Source organism: Carya illinoinensis, chromosome 13 (genome assembly GCF_018687715.1).
Source record: "Carya illinoinensis cultivar Pawnee chromosome 13, C.illinoinensisPawnee_v1, whole genome shotgun sequence".
Taxonomy (NCBI): Eukaryota; Viridiplantae; Streptophyta; class Magnoliopsida; order Fagales; family Juglandaceae; genus Carya; species Carya illinoinensis.
The window spans coordinates 2547334-2571082 of record NC_056764.1 but is presented as its reverse complement, the minus strand read 5'-3'; the positions used below and the strand labels follow the sequence as shown (position 1 = coordinate 2571082).

Below are 23749 nucleotides of genomic sequence, written 5' to 3'. Positions count from 1 at the left end.
ATATATTTATGTACTTAGAATAACTTGTTTGTCAATATGATTGAGTTTTGACTTTAACTGTTAATTTGTGTCTTAGCAAAAGGTATATGGGAATGAGAAATATTTTAACCATAAAAAAAAATTAAAAAATTGGATATGATTTAATGTAATACGCCAGATAATTATTAAATTTATTTTTATTATAAAATAGATCTAATTTATTATATGAAATGATGTCAATTTATGAATTTTTTTTTATGTACCATCTTTTTAGATATAGTACCCTCATGGAAGTTATATATTTTATGAGTAACATGCATGCATTTCCACGTAGTAAAAAGAAAAAGAGTGAAAAAATAGAAGAGAAACGTGCATTTCCTTGGAGCATATTATCTTATCATCGCTCCTTTGTTTGATTCAAGGAAATATTATTTCATGCGCGTATATATGTTACTTTAGATCAATGTTTAAATTAATCGAACAACCATGTCTTGAATATATATATATATATAGACGCTGTGCAATGTGCATTCTTCACCGACTTTGCGTGTATTGTAATTTGTGCGTGGAAACTCGTCAAGAAGAAAAAAGGAATATTGTAAAAGAGCACGAAATCCACGTGCATGCTGCTATGTGTGAATGCATTAGCTTCATTGATTGACAAAAAATAAAAAAATAAAAAAAAAGGGTCAAAAATCGTCATAATAATTCCGAATAAGTACGGCCATCCCTCGCCGCCCATGCATGCCTTTGAAAAACAGCCCTGACTCAGCCAACGTACTACAGTAATTTTCCCAAAGGCGTATTTGTCCTGGGAAATGCTGTGTGCACAGATGGCGGCCACGATTCTCTATTTTAATTTTTTAATTTAATAGTTAAATAAATTTTTTTTTAATTTCTAATTTTATTTATTTTTAAATATTTTTTATTAAATTTAAAAAAATATTTGAAAAAAATTAAAAAAAGATGAAAAAAATTATATTATTTTTAGATTATTTTATTATTATTTATAAATTATTTTATTATTATTCATAAATAATCTAAAATTGTTACTATTCACCAGTATCAGTATCCAAATAAAGCCTAACTACTATCAACAAATCTCAAATGTACAAAGATCATGTGGGTGATCATTTATAAAAAAGTGAATCACATTATAAAAAATGTGTTTTTTCATATATTTTCATGATAAGATTCATTTTTTAAAACGAATTTTTTCATGATACGATCTTTATTTTTATAAAAGACGTATACGACTTATACATTTGAGACTTATATGATTATTATCCCAATAAAACAACAAATATTAATTATAAACAGAATGATCATTTCTTTAATGTTGATATTTATCGTTTTCTATTTATATATTCATGATATGCTTAGGTTACTTTGCTTATAATTATGTAAATAAGATCTATAATCTTCAAAACGAAAATATAAATTATGTACTTTGAATATATATTAATATGTACGTGACTGATCTGATCTCATAATCCATATTATATATGTATTTATTTAAATTAAAAATATATATTTATAATATATTTCTCAAAAGAAATTATGAAAGTATAAAAGGAGTCCAATTCATGATGAGGGAAGGACGACCCAATGATCTTTTGTTGTAAATTTATTGCTTGCATGGTTTTCGGCCTGCAGCGGTCTGCTGTTACGTACAAACAAATTATAGTCAATGATTCTCAATTGATAAGATTAGATAGAAAAAAGTTCTCTTGTTCCCAAGACATCATTTTTTAAACTAATAGTACTTTTGTTCCCTAGCTAGCTAGTAGCTACGACCAATCCTTCCTCTCCTTTGAAGATTGAAGAGAATAAACAAATAAACGAACCAACCAGATGAAGTCAGACATGAGAAACACATTGGCTATAATATATATATATATATATATATTTATATTATATATATTTATATATTTAATGAAAAAGGAAACTTCGTAGAATTGCGAAGAGATACAAAAAATTACCTCTAGAATATTTATATATGTATATATATATATATATGTCTATATATCAGGCATATTACACCTTGTCGAAGTCCAAACTTGTAAAAAACCCTCCAGAAACACGAACAGTGATCCGCTTGAGAAACCTTCATCGATCAATTCCCGCTAGATTGATTCAACATGTTCGGAGAAAGTATAATCTCGGAGTCTGACTTTGCTGTTTTAGAGTCGATATGGCAAAATCTTGTAGACAATGATATACATGAAAGTACTGCTACATCAGTTTCTGCGAAAGTTTACGAGAATCATGATGAGGCATCGTTGCACTGTCGGAGCTCAAACTTTAGCAGTAGTAGTAGTCTCTTTCTAAAGGATAGCTGGGGTGACTTGCCGTTGAAAATGGATGAGACGACGGACGACAAGGTCGTTTACGGTTCTTTACGCGATGCAATCGATGTTGGAGGTCGCGCTCCGTTGGTGCAGAATAATTACGATATAACAATGGGAACAGATATCATGAGTACTGAATCCATCAATAATCAAGAGCCTCAGGTTCCGAGGATTGAGATGCAATATAGGGGAGTGAGGAGGAGGCCGTGGGGGACATATGCGGCAGAGATAAGGGATTCGGCAAAGAACGGCGCCAGAATGTGGCTAGGGACATACGAGAGTGCCGAGGATGCTGCTTTGGCCTATGATCGAGCCGCCTTTAAAATGCGCGGCTCAAAAGCAAAGCTCAATTTTCCTCACCTTATTGGCTCACATGATTGGAAGCCGATGAAAGTGACAACCAAACGAAGCTTGCGGAAGCCATCGACTCCGTCAAAACCATGCGATGGCTCTGATCAGGAGCCTAAGCTGAAAAGGAACAAAATTATTGGCACACCATTTTAGATATTTTTTGGGTTGGTGCATGAGACTGTTTCTCGCATACTTTGTTAGTCACATCCTTGCTTGTTAGGCATGCAAGACATCTGATCAACGGATGGGTGGAGATTTAAAATCATTGTTACTTACTTTTGTATATGTTTTTTACCCTAATATAATAAAGCCTCTTTAGAACTCGCTAATAGAATTTCGAGTAGCAACCTTGTTACTGTCATTTGATTGATCGATCAATATTAATATTTTTTTTTTTAACTGACGGGGAACCACCCCACAGCAGATCCCTCAAGACTCTCACGGTCTCACCCATGGAATTTAAAGTTCCAGGAAAACTAGCACAGCAACCACCATGATCTTTCATTTAAATCGCAGTTTGATCTCAAAAAGAATCGAACCTTTGATATGAAGCTTATGCACAAAAATTCGGGTGGGTTCGATCAAAGAAACTACAGCACATTTATGGCTTTGGTTGGTCAAAGTGTATTTAGACAGAGATGTTGATGAAATACGGTCGACACACGTTGGGGCCACTTGTGGACGATGGGGTGGGGACCATATCATCAACTAGCCAACATGAGATCACAATCCTTTTCCTTTATCCAAAAGAAAGAGATGAAAACGTCAATGGCAAGTACGGTACGTTGTCACCCACAATAATGAAGAAAAATGATAGTTTGCAACTTCGCACAACGACCCTTCTTGACCGTCGTTAAATTTTATTTCTATTTTTTTTTTCAAACTTTTGCATTTTTCTAAATAGAGTATTGACTTCTCTAACTAATTTTTCCTCTAAAGAAAATTCAAATAATAATCATAATAATAAGATTTAGGTTCGAAAAATAGCTATTTAGATCCTGCAAGTTAGATGGACAGCAACCATGAAACCATAAAGCCAGATAAATCTGAATATAGTAGTAGTAAAGGCAGCTATTTCATCACAAGACAGATTTAATAACAAGATCAACAAGTACAAATGATCAAATTACATTAAAAGAAAAAAAAAAAAAACCGCACCACCACATCTGCTCTCTTTCTTTTTCCAACTCAGGAATATTACGAGCTAATTAATTTCAAAATATGAGGTTAAAGATTTTGATAAGAAAAAATATATGTAAGTTTAAAACGATGGCTACAATTTTACCAAGTATTATAGCCCCCACCACCAAAGCAGAATCGTCCGTTGCTGGAATTCCATGAACAGTAAAAATTGAGCAGGTATCCTAAACGACAATCCCATGCGCTCCCCACCATCCATGCCTTCCAGCTACCGGAGTCTCCTGCATATTTAGTCGTTGATCAACCAGTTTTTTTTTTTTTGGCAAAATTAATGATGCAAATCAATAAATATAATGCAACTTTTGCGAAAAAAAAAAAAAAAAAAGAAGAAAGAAAGAAAAAAACCAAACTGGACTTTTGGACACTAGTTTCTGACATAATTTTAGTAGTCCATATTACTGAGAATTATGCATAGAATACATAAAAAAGTGACCTGTCAATTGGAATTAGGTGGTAAATCACTCAATAATTGAAACCAAGTGTGTAAATACAATATCAGATCAAAACTCTGACCTGGATTCATATATGCAGAATCACTGAAAAATGCAAAAGTGTATTAAATTACCGCTTAGGACGACTTCGGTCTTCCTCATAGTCCATCACTCCACCAGGTTCAGAGTAGATCTCCTCATGCCCTCGGAAGTCAATGTCGGCCTGCTTACAGTTTGTAACTTCTGCCACAATGTAAGTAAGACACATCGACCAACATATCCCAAACATAAACACTAATCTAATAACATTGTGGTTACAGGAGATCTAAAGAAGCATATCATTAAAGATATGGAGTTGTACAGAGCCATAGGGTTGCAACTTTTATGAAGTAATGATAAATATTTTTTTGATAAGTAACGTAACGATATATTTAAGGAACTTCATGCTTCAAACTCCATTCATAAACCTTAAGAGCATGGGACAAGTGTTTTGATTTGTGACGCCCCCTCAAGCTTACAGAAAGAGGGTACATAACTAAACAATAAAAAAAACAACGTGGACTAATTACAATGGCATGCCTCAGTTGGAACAATATTGCAATTACAACCCTATTCAATTTCAATGTCCACGGCTCTTCTTACTCCCCATCAGCAGCCATTTATAATTTCTATGACAAGTCCTAGAACTACACCAAGGGCCAAGCTACAAAGCAATTGTTCCATTTCATTAAAACTTTTAATGTAACTCTCTCAAGTTTTACGTCCCTTTTGTTGGTTTTGTTCAGGATTGGAGTATAAATAGCAAGTTCTATTGATAATTAAATCGATTAGCTGTATTTTCCTTTTTCATTTTTTTAAATTAACAAGCTACAACATCGTATTTATTTATTTGCAAGTACAGTCTGACATCATATCCCATGACTGGTCATCGATATTTAGTCAAAGGTCAAATTGGTCTCCCCCCCCCCCCCCTTCTCTTTCTTTTCTCTCTATCAGTGACCCAATTTACTTGTTCAAAACTTAATAATAAATGCACTTAAAGCTCCTACAGATGAAAATAGCTTTACAAAATTGAATAAATAAATAAGAAGACAATTTCATTTCCATGGGATGTCCTACTTTAGCATTTAGATGTAGCGTTAAGTAATGAAGATAATTCAAAATGTAAAACTAGATTCAACTGACCTTGAGTGAAAGGGACTTCTTTACTTCTTCTACCCGATCTTCAACCTCCTTCCGGTGTTTTTTGTCCAACTCACTCATACTATCAGCCCATTTAATCTTCTCTTGAATAGACATAAGTAGATTATCTGATGTAGCCAACCTATCAATGTTCATAGATATATATTAGATAAATCTGACAACTGTAATAACCATGATCTTGAATAGAAATTTAGTAAGTCATGAGGTGAGGCAAAGGCCAACATACCCCTAGATATTCACACAACATCATTTGCTAAAAGGACCAAGTAAAACCCATATAGGTTGGGATCACTACAGCTTACTAATGAGTTGTATCATTTTCCATGTATTAAGAGTGACAACCAGGGTCTATAGATGAAGACAAAAGCAGGACCAACTCATGTGAAAGATATTGTTCAAGAAAAGGAGATTCATTTTCGCAATCAGACAAACCACCAAATAAGAGCGTAAAAGTGACTCAAATGCTATTTGAACCAGAGATGTACCAGTTTGACAGTGTATGTATCATGCTTCCAAGTTGACCAGGTCTTAGATCCCTTCCTGCTGCGAATTGAACCTGCAATACAGAAATAAATAAATAAATAAGTTCATAAAAAAAACAACTTAAAGACAGCAGAGGATGATGAGTTAAACCTCAAAGCATCTGCGCAACTGATCCAGCTTCCCTCTGACTATGCCCTAATAGCAATAAACACCAACATACCAATCAGCACATTCTCATTACGCTTTTTCTCCATCTTTAAAGGTTATAGTAGACACCCCAACCAAAAGAGAAATAAATAAAGGCAGGGACGTCCTCCAAGAACCCAAACGGAAAAGTGTGTTCAGGCAAGAAAAAAGAGAGAACTTCAATAAATCATCCATATCATCTTTTAAATTACAAAGAAATCTGTATTTTAAATATAATAAAGGCATGAGCTGCTTAAACTGAAAATTGAACGACCAAATATAATAGGATTTGCAGTTTGTGCAAAGAATTATATTATGCAAACAACATAATAGCTATATTCCAACATCATTAAAAACAAATAATATCCCCAAAAAAAGGGGGGGAAAAAAACAAACAAACAAAGAAACTGACATCCCCACTAAATGACCGTGTTTGCTCAGCAGTTAAAAAGCACCACTGTAGTAGCCTAGTAGGTCATTAGGATGCAACAGCAATATGGAAATCAGTAGGAAGAACACCTACCGCATACATGCACTCGTTGATTAGGAAATCTTCCAGTTCACGAACATTTGTGATGTCTAACTCCTGCATTAGTTGATCATAGGGTAGAACCTGGGAAAGGACTCAACAATTAGACTCATATAAAAAGACATGAGAGGAAGGAGATGACTAATATGCAACTAGAAGGGAAAACTTATTCAATGACCTGTATGGGCCCTCCCAATAAAATAAGAAGGCAAAAAGCACACGGAAAACTTGTATAATATAACAGGTAGAAGTTCAAAGGGAGAATGTACACAGAAGTTTTTAAAGTAGCGACTTTTACCACATGGTTTTCAGTAAAAGAATGATGTGATATAATTAGTGACTGAAACCTACATGCCAAATCTGCCCTGGGTTCAGGGCAATGAAGCACTACAAACCTTTTATTTCTCTTGGAGGTGTTGATTATTACTTGCAAGTTAAAAAAGAAGAACAGAAAAAGAGAATAAGTTCCTTAATTAGAAAGGGTTCCAGTATTTCCAAACTTTTTTTTTTATTGGCGCTAGGTGTCTAGGAACAATGTCCTCACTAATCCCAGGGGTGCACAGGCCCTCGGCAAAGAGTTTCCCGCAAGTGTCCAAACTCTAGTGATTTAATTCAATTCCTGCATTTCAATAGAATCTACAATATCTTACTGCAACCAGAATTCATTTTGCTTGCAACTAGAACCTTTGATTGATAACCATCTATATAGACCAGGAAGTAATACTGGACAATCAACGTGTCTGCATTAGGCTGCAAGTTGACAGCTGTTTCAGAAAGCTTTTAAGATTACTAAGCTTGTTGAAAAATAAAACAAGGGCGCAGTAACTATTATCACTCAACCAGGAAGGAAATTAGCCTGTTCAAAAAGGGAAGAATTTAATACAAGAAAATCATTCACAATATAAGGAAGAGTACCTTGTTTGTCTCAGCCAGTGTAAGTACAGTAAGTTGCTTCAACTTGAGGACTTGTTCAGGGACCAACTGAGGAAGACAGCCAGCATTACCTACAACAATAGACAAAATTCCATCAAATTATACATGGCAGAAGCAAGACTCAAAGGTGAGGCTTAAGGGCAGTGAATTGTTAAAACATTTTAAATCAAGGCAAATATTACCATGGTAATTATCCAACACCTGGATGAGCTTCCATTAGTTTAGTGCCACATAATTCACTATGTTGTTTTCCTTTGTCAAGGTGAACAATTATAGATCCACTATTTATATTAAATTCTCAGTGGAATTCTAGCCAACATCTGGCTGGTACAAGGGGAAAATGGTAGGACCAAAAATTAATGGATCAAGAGGGGTTGCACACATCATCAAACATATCAGCGATTTGTTTCTTGAGAAGACGTATCATTGTCTCAGATTGTAAAGGCAGCTAATCATTAATTTTAATATCATTATGGGAGACTTGCAATACTACACATCCGTAATAAATTTTAGCACTTATTTCACAGGTTCAAATGTATGGATCTAAAAAATACAGATTTGACTCTGGAAAGAACACTTGAAACTTTTTTCTCCAGAAGCTACCAGAAAACCACCCGAGGGCCCAACAGTTCCAGCTAAGGGGAAAACCCACTGAAACTATTCGCAGCACCAGAAAGAATATTGGAAAACTAGAAGGTTAAGGAAGATTTCAAACTTTACAACTGACTTATCAAAACCAGGATGTGAAGCCCTTAATTCACCTTTGCTTTATATAATCTGTCAAGTAAAAAAAGGTCAGCTGTTTATTTTCTTTTTCTTTCTTTTTAATGGCCCCACACATTTTACATTTCCTAAAGTCATAAACGTACCAATGAAAGAATCTTTGAGGATCGCAAAAGGATGATAGAGGAGCTTTTTTTTTTTTTCTTCTTTTTTTCTTTTTTCAATCAATACTCATTTATCTTGAACTGCCTCCATAGACTTTTGAAAGGCTAAATTTATATGATTTTCTTGTAACTTTATCTTCTTCTCCTGACTAGGTGTTTCTTTTGTATACTTCTTGTATACTTGAGTTGCGCCTTTTGCACTTACTAATAAAGATGAATTATTACTTATAAATATAAGTCGTAAACCTACTTATCAAAAAAATATATATATATAAGTCTTAAACCTACCAAAACTTTTGAGAATACCAAATATGCTGCACGTGACCTCACCCCCATGGATAACATTCAGCTGACGAATTATAAATGTACTTATAACTCCCATCCCTCTCACTAGAAGCACCAATAAACTTGCCTAATGTGGAAGTATGTCCCTCCACCCCATTCTACTTCTCCATCTTTGTAAACTCAACTTTTTAAGAGAAAATCATTACTGCTCTCTTAAATAGAAAAAAATATAATTTATCCGGTTATCATTAGCAAGTTACCCACTTCTAAAGGAGATATCACTCTCACCTTCCACCAAATACACTTTTTTTTTTTTATATATCCGTGAGTGTCCAGGCCAGCTTGCGCGCACCTCAACTAACCCCACATAACCCTGAAGTTAACGGCCAGGTTAACCTCCAGTGGCCTTGAGGGGATTCGAACCGGTGACCATTGGGGAGCAAACCCAAGGCCTGACTAACTGAGCTACCTCTCGGGGTTACCTTCCACCAAATACACTTCAGAGATGAAAATAAAAGGCTGAAGTATTTGGCACTGAAAATAAAATAAAAGAAAAAGAAATAGCAAGAGGATATCCGTTTACGTTTAAGGCAATAATTTTAAGCACAGATCAGAAGGGAAAAAGCAAATAGCTCTACAACGAGTAGCCATGCCAGCACATCAGATTATAATGAATAATGAATGTCCTTATAAACCAAACCAACAATTAGTGAGTAACAAAAAGGAAAACAGATAACAAAATGAAGCAAGACTTAGCATGCTTACGTTTGTAATCACTCCAAGTGCCATGTGCAAACAAACGAAGAACATCGAGGTATACAGAATTTGAAGTTCCTTCAAGCTGCAAAAGCTTACAGTTAAAACAAAGAAAAAGGGTGATTTGATTTTAATTAGTAATGAATAACCCAGTGCTTCAAGGCACTAAACCTAATAATATCAAGAAAAGAGCCAACTCCAAAACTCCACTATCACCGAAAAATAAAAAATTTAAAATTACATCAAATCAACAAAATACAGTCCAGTGCCATGTTTCAATCCACGAAGCATAAACATCGGTATCAACTACGAAAAAGAAAAGCAGAATTTCCAAAATTCATTTACTAAATACGATTTCCAATCTTTTTCCCAAACAGAGCAGAGAGCAAAACCCAAACCTGGAGAACTGAGGGAATGGCGAGAATCTCGGAGAAGGCGAAGAGGGATGTATTCGAGGTGGCCTCGGCGATGAGGGGACAGAGGGCCGAACCCTGGAGAGCCGACGCTTGCTTCACGAAGTGATCGATGAGGTCTGCTTGCTTCTGCTCTATGTCCATTTTTTTTTTTTTTCCTGCTTTGTCCCTTTCACGGAAAGAATCTAATTCTAAAAAATAGAAATCAAACAGCGAACGATAATCGTGTGTCTGTAAAAGAGAGAGAAAAGAGAAAGGTTAGGGTTTGAGTTTAGAGAAGAGGATTGCTTGGTGAATGAAGTTTTAGGTTCTGAGGGGTCCGAGTGATTGCCATACATACTACTGCTACTGCAGAGAGTTGCTGTTGACGTAAGTTCGGAAGGTTTTGAGGGACGCCCGACCCCAACAAGGTTTGTCCTCCTCCTGCTTCGCTCTTTTTCGTTGGCTTTACTCTCTCTGGCTTTTACAGTACCATGCGGATTGGTTTTATTATAGAGAAAATCTATACAGTTGTTCCGGGTAGCCGGTGAGAGTATACCCTCTGCCTCACATGTAGGCTGCAAATGAACAGAGCTGCTCGTGAACAATTTGAAATCGACTCGTATAAATTTGACTCAGACTCGATTCATTTAATTAATGAGTTATTCGTGAGCACTAATATTGGTTCGAATATTAAACGAGCAAAACTCGTATAATCTCGACTCGATTCGGTTTAGGCTCGTGAACAATATTCGTATAAACTCGATTCGACTCGTTTTGAGCTCGTCACAATACTCGTAATATTTATATATATACTCTTACATATATTCTTTTATTGTATATATTTTATGTGTTATAAAATTATATGTATTATTTTTATACTTCATATAAGTAATATATTTTGTTACTTTATGTATAACAAGGTGACGAAGGAATAATGTTGAGTATAATAATGTATTAAGTTCACAAAAGAATTATTGAGTCAAATGTTTATAAAGAGTAAGCAACTTTAATTTGATTACTACACTTTCTTATCTAATTTCATTTTGATTATTTGGTCATATTTAATATTACTAGTAAGAGGCACATGTGCATTGTGAAAAATACAAATCTATTATAATAAATATTTACATTTTCATATGCTCTTATTAAAATATAATTATTATATAGCATTCACCTAAATAATTATTAAGTATAACAGAAAAATGAATATATGAAAAACAAATATCAATATGATGGAAAATAAATTGACAATAAGAGAAATATATGGCCTAAAACATCTTAGTTAAATATAGGTAAAATTTTATCTATGAAAACAAAAAGGTTTTCTTTCAATGTCATTTTTTTTTTAAGTAGAAACAAGTTTATTGAATTATTTAAACCACATTACAAATGACCAATTGCAAAAAAATTTATTAAGTATTTTTTAAAAATATTTTTTAATTTATTTCATTTTTAAAAGACACTATAAGTCTATAGGAAATAACAAAAATACTATAATAAAAATCTTGTAGGCTTTGGTAATATGAAGGGCCCAACCCGTGCGCTGGAGCCCAGCCCTCTAAACCCATCCAAAACGACATCGTTTTGGAGCCGCACGACCTCATCTCATTAACCCTAGTTTCATCTCATTTTCCCCTCACCCTCTCTGCGCCGCACGACCTCATCTTCCCTGCTTTCCTTTTCTTTTCTTTTTTCTCCTTCCCCTCTCCGAGCCGCACGACCTCATCTCCGGATCTCCCCGCTCTCCTGCAGCCTACTTTCATTTTTTTTCTTTTTTCTCCTCCCCCTCCTTGCGCCGCACGACATCATCTCCCCGTTCTCCTACTTTCATTTTTTTTTCTTTCTTCTTCCTACCACCATCCGTGAGCTGCTCTCATTGTTCTCATCGCCACCACCACTGCACCACACGGCCGGGCCTCCCGTTGCCTCTCATCGCCGCCGCAACCTCTCCAATCATTGCGATTTTCTCTGTTGCGATTACTTTATGCATTGTTTCTCTAATGTTGCTGCATGCTTCTCTGATGGGGGTGAGCGAGGCTACCTTCCGGTTTGGGCATAGAGTTTCAACCGAAACAGAGTATTTAACTCTAACTCGAGCTCGAGCTACTCGAGCTCGTATCAGTTCGTTTATTTATCTTATACGAGTTCGAGTCGAGTTCAATCCTGATACATGTTATGCGTTTCGAGTTCGATCAGACGTTTGTAAATTTTGTCGAGCTCGAGTCGAGTTCGAGCACGTATATTTGCTTATCGAGCTCGAGATCCCCTGTTCGAACTCAGCTCGACTCGGTTCGTTTGCAGCTCTACTCACATGTCAATACTTGATTCGTAAAGGATTTTTTTTTTTTAAATCAGTTTTTGTTATATTAATGGGTTCTGCTACATACAAGTGTAGTTACGCACTAACCTATGTACTAATACTGATTTATTCATACTTAAAATTTAAATTAACACTGTTTTTAATAAAATCTACTTTTTGACCAATCATATCAAATTAGTGCACAGATTAGTGCACAATTATACTTGTAACTATATTTTTCCTATATTAATATAATAGAAGAAAAAATAGTTACGTAACCTCTTACTATTTACACAATTTTTGTATATTATATCTTTTTATCAAATATTTAATATATGAATAATAAATAACAAATTTTAATTAGTTTAAGCAAAATAAACTCAAAAAAATTAAAAAAATATGAAAATTTTTAAAAAAATATAATATATGGAGGTTGGAGAAGTTAAGTAGCATTATTCTATAATAGAATGTGTGTTTTGCTTTCAAATATACTATTTTATTAGAGGATTGAATTCGTCTATTTTGTTGTACATAAAATAACTATCAAGATCTCTTTTCATCTTATTTTTTTATATAGAATAATGATGTTTGACCGTCTAATGTTACCTAATTTATTAAAAAAATTAAAACTAAAAATATAAAATAGATAGAAGAAATGAAGTTTCAATCTTTGTTATTTTATATTTTTAGACATCCCTTTAGTTTGAATATATTTTTTTATATTTTTTAATAAATTAAATAACATTACATGATAATGTCACATCAAGAGAATCATTTGAATTAGGACTGTACATTTAAACTAGCTACCCGACCCAACTCGCAAAAATGTACATGAACCAAAACAATGCGGAACGGAAATGGGTGCTTCCGTTATTTACTCGTTTGGTATCGGGTCGGGTCGGTTAGCCGTGTGCTGAAATAATTTACATCAAATGGCACCGTATAAGAACTTTTTCTTCACAAATCCCTCATTTCTGATTTCGATTGTTCATTCTACCACTTACCAATTACTAGTTCGTTTCTTCACTCTCTCTCAGTCCTTGTCTCCAATCTCCGTCTTGACATCTCCTAGCAGGCCAACTCTCGGTCTCCGTGGATCATCACGACGCCAAGCTCCATCTCAATACCCGACTCTCGCCCAACCTCTGTGTACCGTCACTTTCTCTGTTTTGACTCTCAAGCGTAGCCTCTCTCATTCTCTCGGTTGGCTCTTAGTTCCCTCAAATCTCTCATTCTCTTGGTTTATATTAGCTCTGCCCAATTTCTGTTGGTCTCTGGTTTTGTGGATGTTTATATTAGCTCTGCCCAATTGTTATTGAGCTTTCGTTTTGACTTTTGTGGGTTTTGATGTGAATTTTTGTATCCTTTTTTCCCGATAATGCCACCATCTTGAAAATGTTAGTGATATTAGGTAAAATAATTTTTTTGTATGGTCAGTTCAATATACATAATATGCACATAGTCCCTACAGTTAAATCTAAAATGATCACCATTAATTTTATTTATTTTGTAAAGAAAAGGTATAACCAAACCCAACCAGAAACATTTGGGGTTGGGTAATCGGGTAATGGAAGTATCACATAACACTTCCGTTCGGGACAAACGCATTTTAGGTCGGGTCGAAACAACTCAGTTTTGGATTGGGTCGGGTCAAGTCGAGTCGTTTTGTAGTCCTGATCTGAATAGTAAATTTAGGTTACTAAACCTTTTTGTTAACGTCTAGAGCACATATTTTTGTTAATTAGTGAAAGCTTCATTATAATCAGGCTTCTTAAAAATGACTTGTCAAAAATCATCAGTTGTGTTGATCCGAAATGGAAGTCTTAAGCATTGTTTTTAGGGCTGTTTGTAACAGCCCGCTAGAAATTCAATTAAGGAATTTCTATTGACTTTTGGAACCTCGTGAAAACTCTGTAAGTTTACACGAATCGACTAATCGCATAAATTTTAGCCTGTCAACATAGTTAGTGTTATCACTCACTATGGTGCTAGAAATGCGATTTTAATTATTTGAGATAGTTAAAAGTGTCAGAATACATTATAGTCTACACCACTAGGCTTAATTAAATATTTAGAATTTTTCAGTACTAAGTTTATTACGTTTATTTTTGGAGTGAATAGTAACCTCAGTAAATGTACTGAGCGCAGTGTTTTCAAAATCATAGTGTGAAATGTCCAAATTAGGATAGCGATATTTTATTTGGACACTTGGCAAGATCTTAACCACACATAATGAATAGTATTAGATACTTGGCACAAAGAGAAACCATTAGATGGAATTGTGAAGGAAATCAAGGTGTGAGATCATGACACCTAAGCAAAATACACATTTGGAAAATATCTTAAGAATAGAGATTTAAAATACACATAAAAATATTTTAGCCACCTTACTCTTCCAAGTCTACTCCACATTTGGAAAATATATTGAGCTGATTTTTATAAATATTATTGGATAGAATATTTTGAGATAATATTTTATAGATATTTTGGATAGGAGAAAACCACACTCAACTCTCAACTCCAGCCTTATCATCTCCCTTATCTCTTCCATAAGCATCTCCAGCCATCACCCATGAACTTATCTTCATTTACACGTTTCTTTAAAAGAATATCAAACATTCTCTCTCGGACAGCTTTTAGGAGTTCTTTTGCATGCCCATTTCGAAGCTGTTGTAAGTGTTTTATCATAAAGTCTCCTTCATATAAGTTGTTCCTTTTTGAGTCTAGTTTACATGGATATCTTATTTGCCCCATTTGAAGATCATTTGATCAGTCAAATATTGTGTAAACTATAGAAAGGTCATTCTAGGAGATAAACTGGAGAATATGTTATAGTTTGGAGTTTTTGACTAAGCTAATGGATAGATATTGGTCCGAAATTTTTATGGAGTATTGTTAACATGTATATATGACTATTGGTTGAGGATTTTTGCATGATTGAAGGTTTTGATGAAATATTTGCTTAGATTTAGAAACTTAGAAACTGGAAGAAGAAAAACAGTTTCTATTTTGAGAAAGTTTAACTCTTTGGTGGTCTAAACCTATTCTAATGACTTTGATAATTTTATTGGAGGATCCTAAGCATCTTATATACATGTTATATTATTATTTTGAAGATATTTGATGTTAGTTTCAAAGATATGAAATTTTATACAAAGAGATATTCAGATAAGCCAAAGTGTGGATGTTCTTGGCTAAATTTATGTTTTGGTTAATTTTTAACCATGTGATCTTGAATTAGAAGCTTATATATGTTTTAGGACATCTTTTTAAACCATGTGATGGTTTGGTTTGAAGATCACATATTTATAAGTCATAGATCAAAAGGTTGATCAAAACAAGTTAGAAACAAAAATCAATAGAAATAGCATATGAGAATTTCGGCCCTATGGAGTTTTAATAGTTGTGATTAGTTTTAAATTTTTCTAAATTGATATTTGAGTTGAGGATAAAATTTACATGAGGCATGTAAATTTTGGTGACTTTTGGAGTTAGTATGCAAAATCCTTAAGTTATGGGTAAAACGGTCATTTTCCTACATATAGGAAGTAAAATGGAAATTTTACTCTTTAAGTTAGTATTTTTCCATATTTCAAATTATTAGTGATTTAGTACTAACTTTAAGAATCACTAATTACAGTTCCTCGTGATCGCGCTTGAGGTTTTATAAGAAACGCGGAGATCGAGGTAAGTTAGCTTTTAACTTACTAGCAGTCTACTGTGTATGTGTGCTAAGTAAAAGAACTATAGTGTATGTATGTGTGTTATCATATATGTCATGCCACGCCAAGTTATCACGTAATTGTTTATTATACAGAATTTATTCTGTCATCAATTTTTATCTGTTACATAATATATTCTGTTATGTATTACTGTACATTACAAGTACGTCATGCTAAGTATGTCATCTATTACATGTATGTCAAGTCATGTAATATTCACTGTTGCAAGTATGTCATGTTAAATATGTTGTCTATTATATGTTATGCCATGTTACGAAATGTTTCTATCTCAAGTTGGTCATGTATTTCAAGTTATGTTCAAGTCACGTTTCATCTTGAGTACATTATGTTTGTGTAGAATACATGAGGCCACAACAACTGTGGAGTATGTATTTTACTATAATTGTGATGCGTAGAATACATGGGGCCACAACAACTGTGGAGTATGTATTTACACGTAGAATACATGAGGCCACAACAACTGTGGAGTATGTATTTTTCATGTTAAGTCAAGTTTGTGTAGAATACATGGGGCCACAACAACTGTGGAGTATGTATTTACACGTAGAATACATGGGGCCACAACAACTGTGGAGTATGTATTTTTCATGTTAAGTCAAGTTTATGTCGAATACATGGGGCCACAACAACTGCGGAGTATGTATTTTTAATGTTAAGTCAAGTTTGTGTAGAATACATGGGGCCACAACAACTGTGGAGTATGTATTTTTCATGTTAATTCAAGTTTCAGAGCAAGTTCATGCTAAGTCAAGTTTCAGATTAAGTTCATGTCAAGTCAAGTTCAGTTCATGATTCAATTTAAGCTATGTCAATTATGCTATGTTGTACGCTAAGTTATGCTTTAATTACTTATGAATTTGATTATGCATTTATGCTTTTACTGTCATACATGTATCATTAGTCTGTATGGAAGTTTTTTGTTAACTTGCTGAGATTTGTAATCAAATCTCACTTTGGTAGTCCCAACTACCATTCCCCCCGAATGGTAGATCTTGTTACAGGACCTGAAGGAGAATCAGGAGCTGATTAACTAGACACAGTTGACTAAGTGACGGTGCGACATAAATGTTGATATAGTAATTAACGTAAATTACTACTTGTACGATTGAGTTGCATCTCTACTACTTTTTGGATCATAACCATTTTGGACTAGTGTTGTGATCTTAGTTGTTCAATGGATTTTTATGTATGAAGTATGTTTTAAGCATTTGGGATATTTTCAATTTGGTGCATAGTATTGCTAAAGAAAAAATTTATCCGCTGCGAATATTGCATATTGTTAGATGCATGTTAGGAATATTGCATCTTATATGTCATGAACGGGGGCAGGTAACCTTGTATTGCATGTCTCGACGCTTCAAATGTCCGTCCGATCCCAAACGGAATTTGGGGGCGTCACACTGTTCATCCGAGTTTCGGATTGGATATCCGGATATACTCAACCCGGAAACCGGATTTCAAATCCGGACCGGGTTCCAGCCCAATATAGGCGGGTTATGACCCGGTCCGGAACCTAGATGTATCTGGGTTTTAAAAACCCGGAATCCGGGTTCCAGGCTATACCCGGATTTTTTTTTTTTAACAAAGACTATTATTAAATTGTTTTTAAGAAAAAATAATCCTGGAATTTTTTTTTTTTTTTAAACAGAGACTATTATTAAATTGTTTTTAAGAAAACATAATCCTGAAATTTTTTTTGTTAAACAGAGACTATTATTAAGTTGTTTTAAGAGAAAGATAATCCTGAAAATCTTAAATCTGGAAGCCTATATTCTATTACAAATTTTTCCTCAAAAATGATTGAAAAATATATTTTTTATATACAAAACAACTAACCATTTTTTTAAATAAATGCATCTAAAAAAATGATATTCAATATTTATCATATAAAATTCATGCAACAGATAATGCAACTCCCTAATACATATTACATTATTTGATATTTTATACATTACATTACAAAACACAAAATTACAAGCCATTGTCATGATCAATCATGAGTTTAATCAGGAAGAGCTTCTGAAATAATTGGTGCCAGATCTCCTTCACTGCTCCCCTTACACATCAAGCTTCTATTACAATTCCAAAACACATCGAGCTTCTAGAAACTAGAGGCATCCACAGCATCCCCTTGCACATTAATATATATATAAAGCAAAAGACATGGAAAATCAGTTAAATAAATACTGATTGTAACCCCACAACATCCTACAAACTCCATCTCAATCCACTCTGAAAGGACTCTACTCAATAAATTCTCCCAGAGATATTTCAAAACAAAAAAAAATACTCTCAAAGAGAAAAACAGGGCAAAAGGCATAAGGAATAAAAAATCTTAATATAGAGTCTAAAATTAATCATAATATTCCACAATATTACTAAATAATGCAAAGAACCACTGCATGCTTCCTATTTATATTAACATTTTACAATGGCTTATTATCAATATAGAGTCCAAAATTGATTCTAGGCATGTTACCAGTTATTTTTAAATTAGCAACAGCACCAGAGTTGTCCTGGATCAAAAATAATACACCCTTCAATAATTAATTCTCTCAATGATAGCTTAGGACAAAAAATTATTTCCTTAAATAGATGTCCCTATTTTCAATTCTATATAGGTGTATTAATGTCACAAAGAATCCATGAGTTGTAAAAGCTCAACAGATAGATACCAAATGTTGATCTTCCTAAAGGTTTAGATGACTTCAAATATGAACTCAATGAAAATATATAAAAAGAAGAAGAAGCAGCTTAATGATGCTGTGTATTAAATACAGAGCAACCAAAAGAGGATTAGAAGTTCAAAGGAAAGTAATATGCAACGTTACATTTTCCATTTTTTAATTAGTTTTAAGTATATATTGATTCATCAAAATAACACAAGTTATAGATTTGTCGCATCAAAAACCTCTTCAACATCATTGACGATACACATTAAACAACCAACATGATTCTAAATTCTTGAATAAAGCTATAAGAATAGTAGAGGAATACAACCATTTTCAGCAAATAAAGATATAACATACTTCTTTTGGTTCAGGAATGTGCTCCACCCCGTCGTCAACAGAGCATAATAGCTTAAAAGAGTTTAGATAGCAAAAATCCTATTTCTTTATTTCAGATAAGCTTGTTTGGGTAAGCAAAATCAAAATGCATTTTGCTCTTACAAATTACAATATCATCACAGATATATTGATGAGCCAATCCAGATCTATTACAAAATTATCACAGATCTCATGTTTATCATAATAACAAAAAAAAAAAAAAACCCAAATATATCCAAATAACAGCATATACATTATACCCATGTTTAACAACAAAACAAAAAATACCCAGATCTATGGTTAAATCCAAATACCCAAATATTCAAATATGGTTAAAAGATTTATGGTTAAATCCAAACATCCAAATATTCAAATATTCAAATCTGATTAAAAGATCTATGGTCAAATCCAAACATCCAAATATTCATATCTAGACGCAAAGTGATTAAATCTCAAATGTTAAACTTAACAGAGTGAGTAAATGTCAAATATAGAAATTTACCATGATGTAGGGGATGCAGATCTGGACGAAGGCACGGATCTATGGATGGACGAAGGCACAAATATCTCAAAGTAAACATAACAGGTTGAAGGTCTCTAACCATTCATTTATATGGTTATTAACAACAAATCATGAGAAACAAAACGTAAACCCTCAGAAACTTAAAAAAAAAAAAAAAAAAAAAAAAAACCCCAAGCTTAACAAAATAATGAAAAATACTTAGATCTAGCAAAATAACATTATATCCTTCATATCCACATAAGAGTTGTTCAAAGGCATTATTCACAAATCGAGTTCGAGAGAGTTATCAAACCCAAACCAAGTTCATGTAATAACCTAAACATCCATCAAACATCAATATAAAGTATCGACCCATAATGAAAAGCAAGACCCAGAGAGAGAGAGAGAGAGATAGAGAGAGAGGGGTGAGACAGAGTCGTATGTGGCATTTTTAGGCTAAGTGTTTCGAAGAAACACAATATAGGTTAGATATTTTGAAGAAACACGGGTACCGGATTTTAAACCCGGGTTTCGTGTTTAAAACCCGGTACCCGGCCCGGGTTCACCCGGGTTTAGGAATGAGGGTTTCGGCCCGGATCAAATTCGGGCCGAAAACCATAACCGGGAATCCGGTTATCCGGGTTTCGGGCTAGACCGGGTAAAACCCGGCCCATATGAACAGTCCTAATTGCTTTGATCAAATTAAGTGAAATTTGACTCGTCTTTTTAGAGAGAAAAATTCCAACTTCTTAAAAGCAATAATTCATTTGGTTCAGTTATATACTTGTGACTGTATGCGCACCCTGCAAACGTCGGAGTCTATATTATTAAAAAAAACATAGAAAAAGCAAACGAAGAAGAAAAGGTAGATGGGGAGAAGTAGCTCAGAATTAGAAACCGAAAAAGAACAGTCAAGCTTCATCCTCCGAAGAACAAAAGGCAGAAGACAAATCCTTCCTTGCATGAAGATCTCATGCATCTCTCAAGTCTCTTCCTCTCTCTCAGATTTGAGAAATATATTCTCATTTCTCTTCCTCTCTCTCAAACCGATATTTGGATGGAGTGACTAAACTCGGCTACTACCCACTGCTCGGCATTGAACCAAGTAAGAGTAGATTTGAGAAGTGAGAAGAGAATTTTTAATTTTATATAAAAATTTAAAATATTATTTTTAAATTTTATTATTATTTTGAAATTAAAAAATTTCAATAAAGATTTGAAAAAAGTTAAATTGTTCATAATATTTTATATAAAAATTTGAGAAAATTTTAATTATAAAATAAGATAAAAATTTTATGTCTCATCCTTTATCTCCAAACCTGTGCTAAAAGTACTTTGCTTTTTATTTTCTTTCTCAACACAGGTAAGAGTTCTATTTCAGTTGTTTTTGCCTTTGGTAAAGTTCGAACTGCTTAAAGTCGTTAAGAGTTGTATTTTTTACTATTGTAAAGTGTGGATTTCATATGGTAAAAAATATATATGTCCTATGGAACAGTGATTTCTCACCCGGCCCATTTCTCCCTCATAGTAGAAATAAGTACATGGGCCATTAAAATAAGTTCCAATAGTCGAGATGAGGAGAAAGAAAACGCAGGGATTGGGTTTCCCATCAATGAAACGCAGCGTTTCTTCAGACTATGGATTTTTGTCCCACGAGACACCTCTCCCTTCACAAAACGCAGCATTGCATTTGCAACGGTGGTTGGCGTGCAGCCTTCCCACGACTGCAAATAGACTTTTTTAATAATTTTTTCCATTTCATTTTCTCGGCGGAGAGGTGGAGCTTTTTCAAACCTCCGCGTTTGAGTACCATGGGTTGCCGTGCCTCCCTTCCTTTACGTCAAGAGTAGTGTTAGCGTGCGGCCAGCTTTGACTGCTGACACAAAATCTCATTCTTATTATTATTATTATTTTTAATTTACATTTTTAACATATTTAAATATTTTAAAAGAAAACATAAATATTAATACGTTAAAATCAATTTATTAATAATTAAGTAAAAAATTTTTTTAAAAATTAAATATAAAAGCTATCAAAATGATGAGACAAACCCAAGACGACATATTAACACTTTCTTTATGTCAAACGTCCTTGTCTATTATATCCATATATATGATTTTTCATTTTTTTTCTAGTTTTTTCTTTTCCATTGGCTTGATGAGTTTGATGATTTGATTTTTGCCTTTTTTTATAAAAAATATTTTAGTCATAAAGTGTGATTATATAAAAATAAATTTATAAATAAATATAATTTGATATAATATATTAGATTATAAAATATATATAATGAATCACATAAAATTATATAAAGTTATAAATTTATTTTTATATAATTTTTTAAGTGCATGTAACACTTTTATTTCAATATTCACCTTTGATACTTGCCCCATCACATCATTCATCAACCGTCGATTCACGGTAGAAGGTACAACCACTACAAAACCATCAAAGCGTGAGTCTCATATGCCATGCGTGGCTATCATGGGCTAGTGCATCTCAAAGCTTTCAAAGATTACACGTGTGGAGCCAGTAGTTTTAAGTTTTAACCTTTTCATATTTATTGAAAAAAGTACAGTGCATGGAGGCTGTATGACTCGTAAGATATTATGTAGTTTTTTTCAATGAAAACATAGTCATCCGTGGACAGAACTTGTCGCTATGCGGTGCGTGACTCCGATGAGATAATGGCCTTGAGGAGTATCGATCTCGTGGTCAAATATTTTATTTTTTTGTGCGTTGCACTAATTTTAATGATGTATTTGTTGGGAACCGCCTCCTCCTTATATATCTTGATCATGTTGTTAAGGGCATGATTTATACTATCAACTATACGGATGATTTATAACAAATAAAGAGGCAGCACTAATTGTCATGGGAGTACCCCGATATCAAAATTAGAATAATAATATGACGATAAGTGTATGAAAAAGTTGAAATAAATCAAGTAAAGAATTTGTTACCTTATGTAGGCTATTTATATAAGTTATTTCTTTCTAGGAGTTTAAGCCCATCTTCTATTAGGAATTTGAGTAAACTTGTCTTATTTTTTATTGACTTTATCTTTTATCTAAATTATAAGCTGCGAGCTTGAATATTATTGGATACAAATATCTATTTCACATGTTGAATTAATGAGCTGCTTTGCTTATAAGAAAAATGAAGACCAACTATTTATAAATGAAAAAATCTATTCATCATCTTAATTTTCATTATCTTATGATATGACATTAGATGAAAGGTTCACAAATGAAATATAATAAATAATCTCCAATCATTTAATGCTAATCTCTATATGTATTTTTTTTATATTTATGTTTTTATTATCTACAACATTTATCAAAATAAGAGTAATATTTGAAAGCGTTTACATCACATAAAATTCATATAACATAACTTGATTTGTAATATTTAAAATTTAGAACCATGAGGAATAGCTCAATTGGTCAGTCTTTGGGTTTGCTCTCCAATGGTCACTAGTTCAAGTCCCTTCAGGGCTACTGAAGGTTTACCTGGCCGTTAACTTCAGGGCCCCGTGAGATTAGTCGAGGTGCGCGTAAGCTGGCCCGGACACCCAAGGATATAAAAAAAAAATATTTAAAATTTAGAATCCATCTTCCAACTTGAAAAATGACGGGAATGTGAATGATGTGTAATATAAAAATTTTCAAATAAAATTATTCTTATCACAAATAAGAGTTACAAATAATTTTCGATCGACTATTACAGTCACTTTTTAATGTTGAAACAGTCTTTATCCATCGGTGATGAGAGTATTATTCACTTGATACTGTTTGGATAGTGAATTGATATAAGATAAATTAAGATGAAAGTTTAATAAAATATTATTTTTTAATATTATTATTATTTTAAGATTTAAAAAATCTGAACTATTTATTATATTTTATAAAAAAATTTTAAAAACATGAAATGAGACACTTCTTTATATCCAAACGGAAGCTTAATTTTTGTAAGTATGTTTTTTTTTAAATTGATGGAATCACGCAATAAAATGTTTGCTTTTCATAATTGGAGGATTTTTTTATTAAAAAAAGAGTAATATTATATATAATTATTTTCACATATTTTTTATGCAGTCTATTAATATAATTGATTGAATTAATTTTTTTAATACATAATTAATTATATTAATTGAATGTATAAATAAATTTATAAAAATAACTATATATAA

At 33.2% G+C, this 23749-nt stretch overlaps 2 protein-coding genes across 5 annotated transcripts; one reads left to right on the top strand and one right to left on the bottom strand.

The window, feature by feature from the left end:
- The first annotated feature begins 1991 nt into the window (after window positions 1-1991).
- On the top strand, window positions 1992-3001 carry LOC122292721 (ethylene-responsive transcription factor 1-like). The gene has a single exon (XM_043101203.1). The coding sequence runs from the start codon at window positions 2121-2123 to the stop codon at window positions 2832-2834; it is 714 nt and encodes a 237-aa protein (XP_042957137.1). The 5' UTR covers window positions 1992-2120; the 3' UTR covers window positions 2835-3001.
- Window positions 3002-3706: 705 nt separating this feature from the next.
- Window positions 3707-10488, bottom strand: LOC122292720 (COP9 signalosome complex subunit 7-like). 4 transcript variants are annotated; one of them, XM_043101200.1, is made up of 10 exons: window positions 10328-10488; window positions 9973-10218; window positions 9584-9659; window positions 7629-7717; window positions 6708-6797; window positions 6149-6193; window positions 6001-6071; window positions 5498-5636; window positions 4447-4535; window positions 3707-4102 (listed from the first exon to the last, which is right to left on the bottom strand). In XM_043101200.1, the coding sequence occupies exons 2-10, from the start codon at window positions 10129-10131 to the stop codon at window positions 4090-4092; spliced, it is 771 nt and encodes a 256-aa protein (XP_042957134.1). In that variant the 5' UTR covers window positions 10132-10218; window positions 10328-10488; the 3' UTR covers window positions 3707-4089. The 4 variants fall into 4 exon arrangements, with proteins under 4 accessions (XP_042957134.1, XP_042957135.1, XP_042957136.1 ...); XM_043101201.1 differs by having other exon boundaries at window positions 4447-4555; window positions 10324-10485; XM_043101202.1 differs by having other exon boundaries at window positions 4447-4552; window positions 10324-10485.
- Between the last annotated feature and the right edge of the window lie 13261 nt (window positions 10489-23749).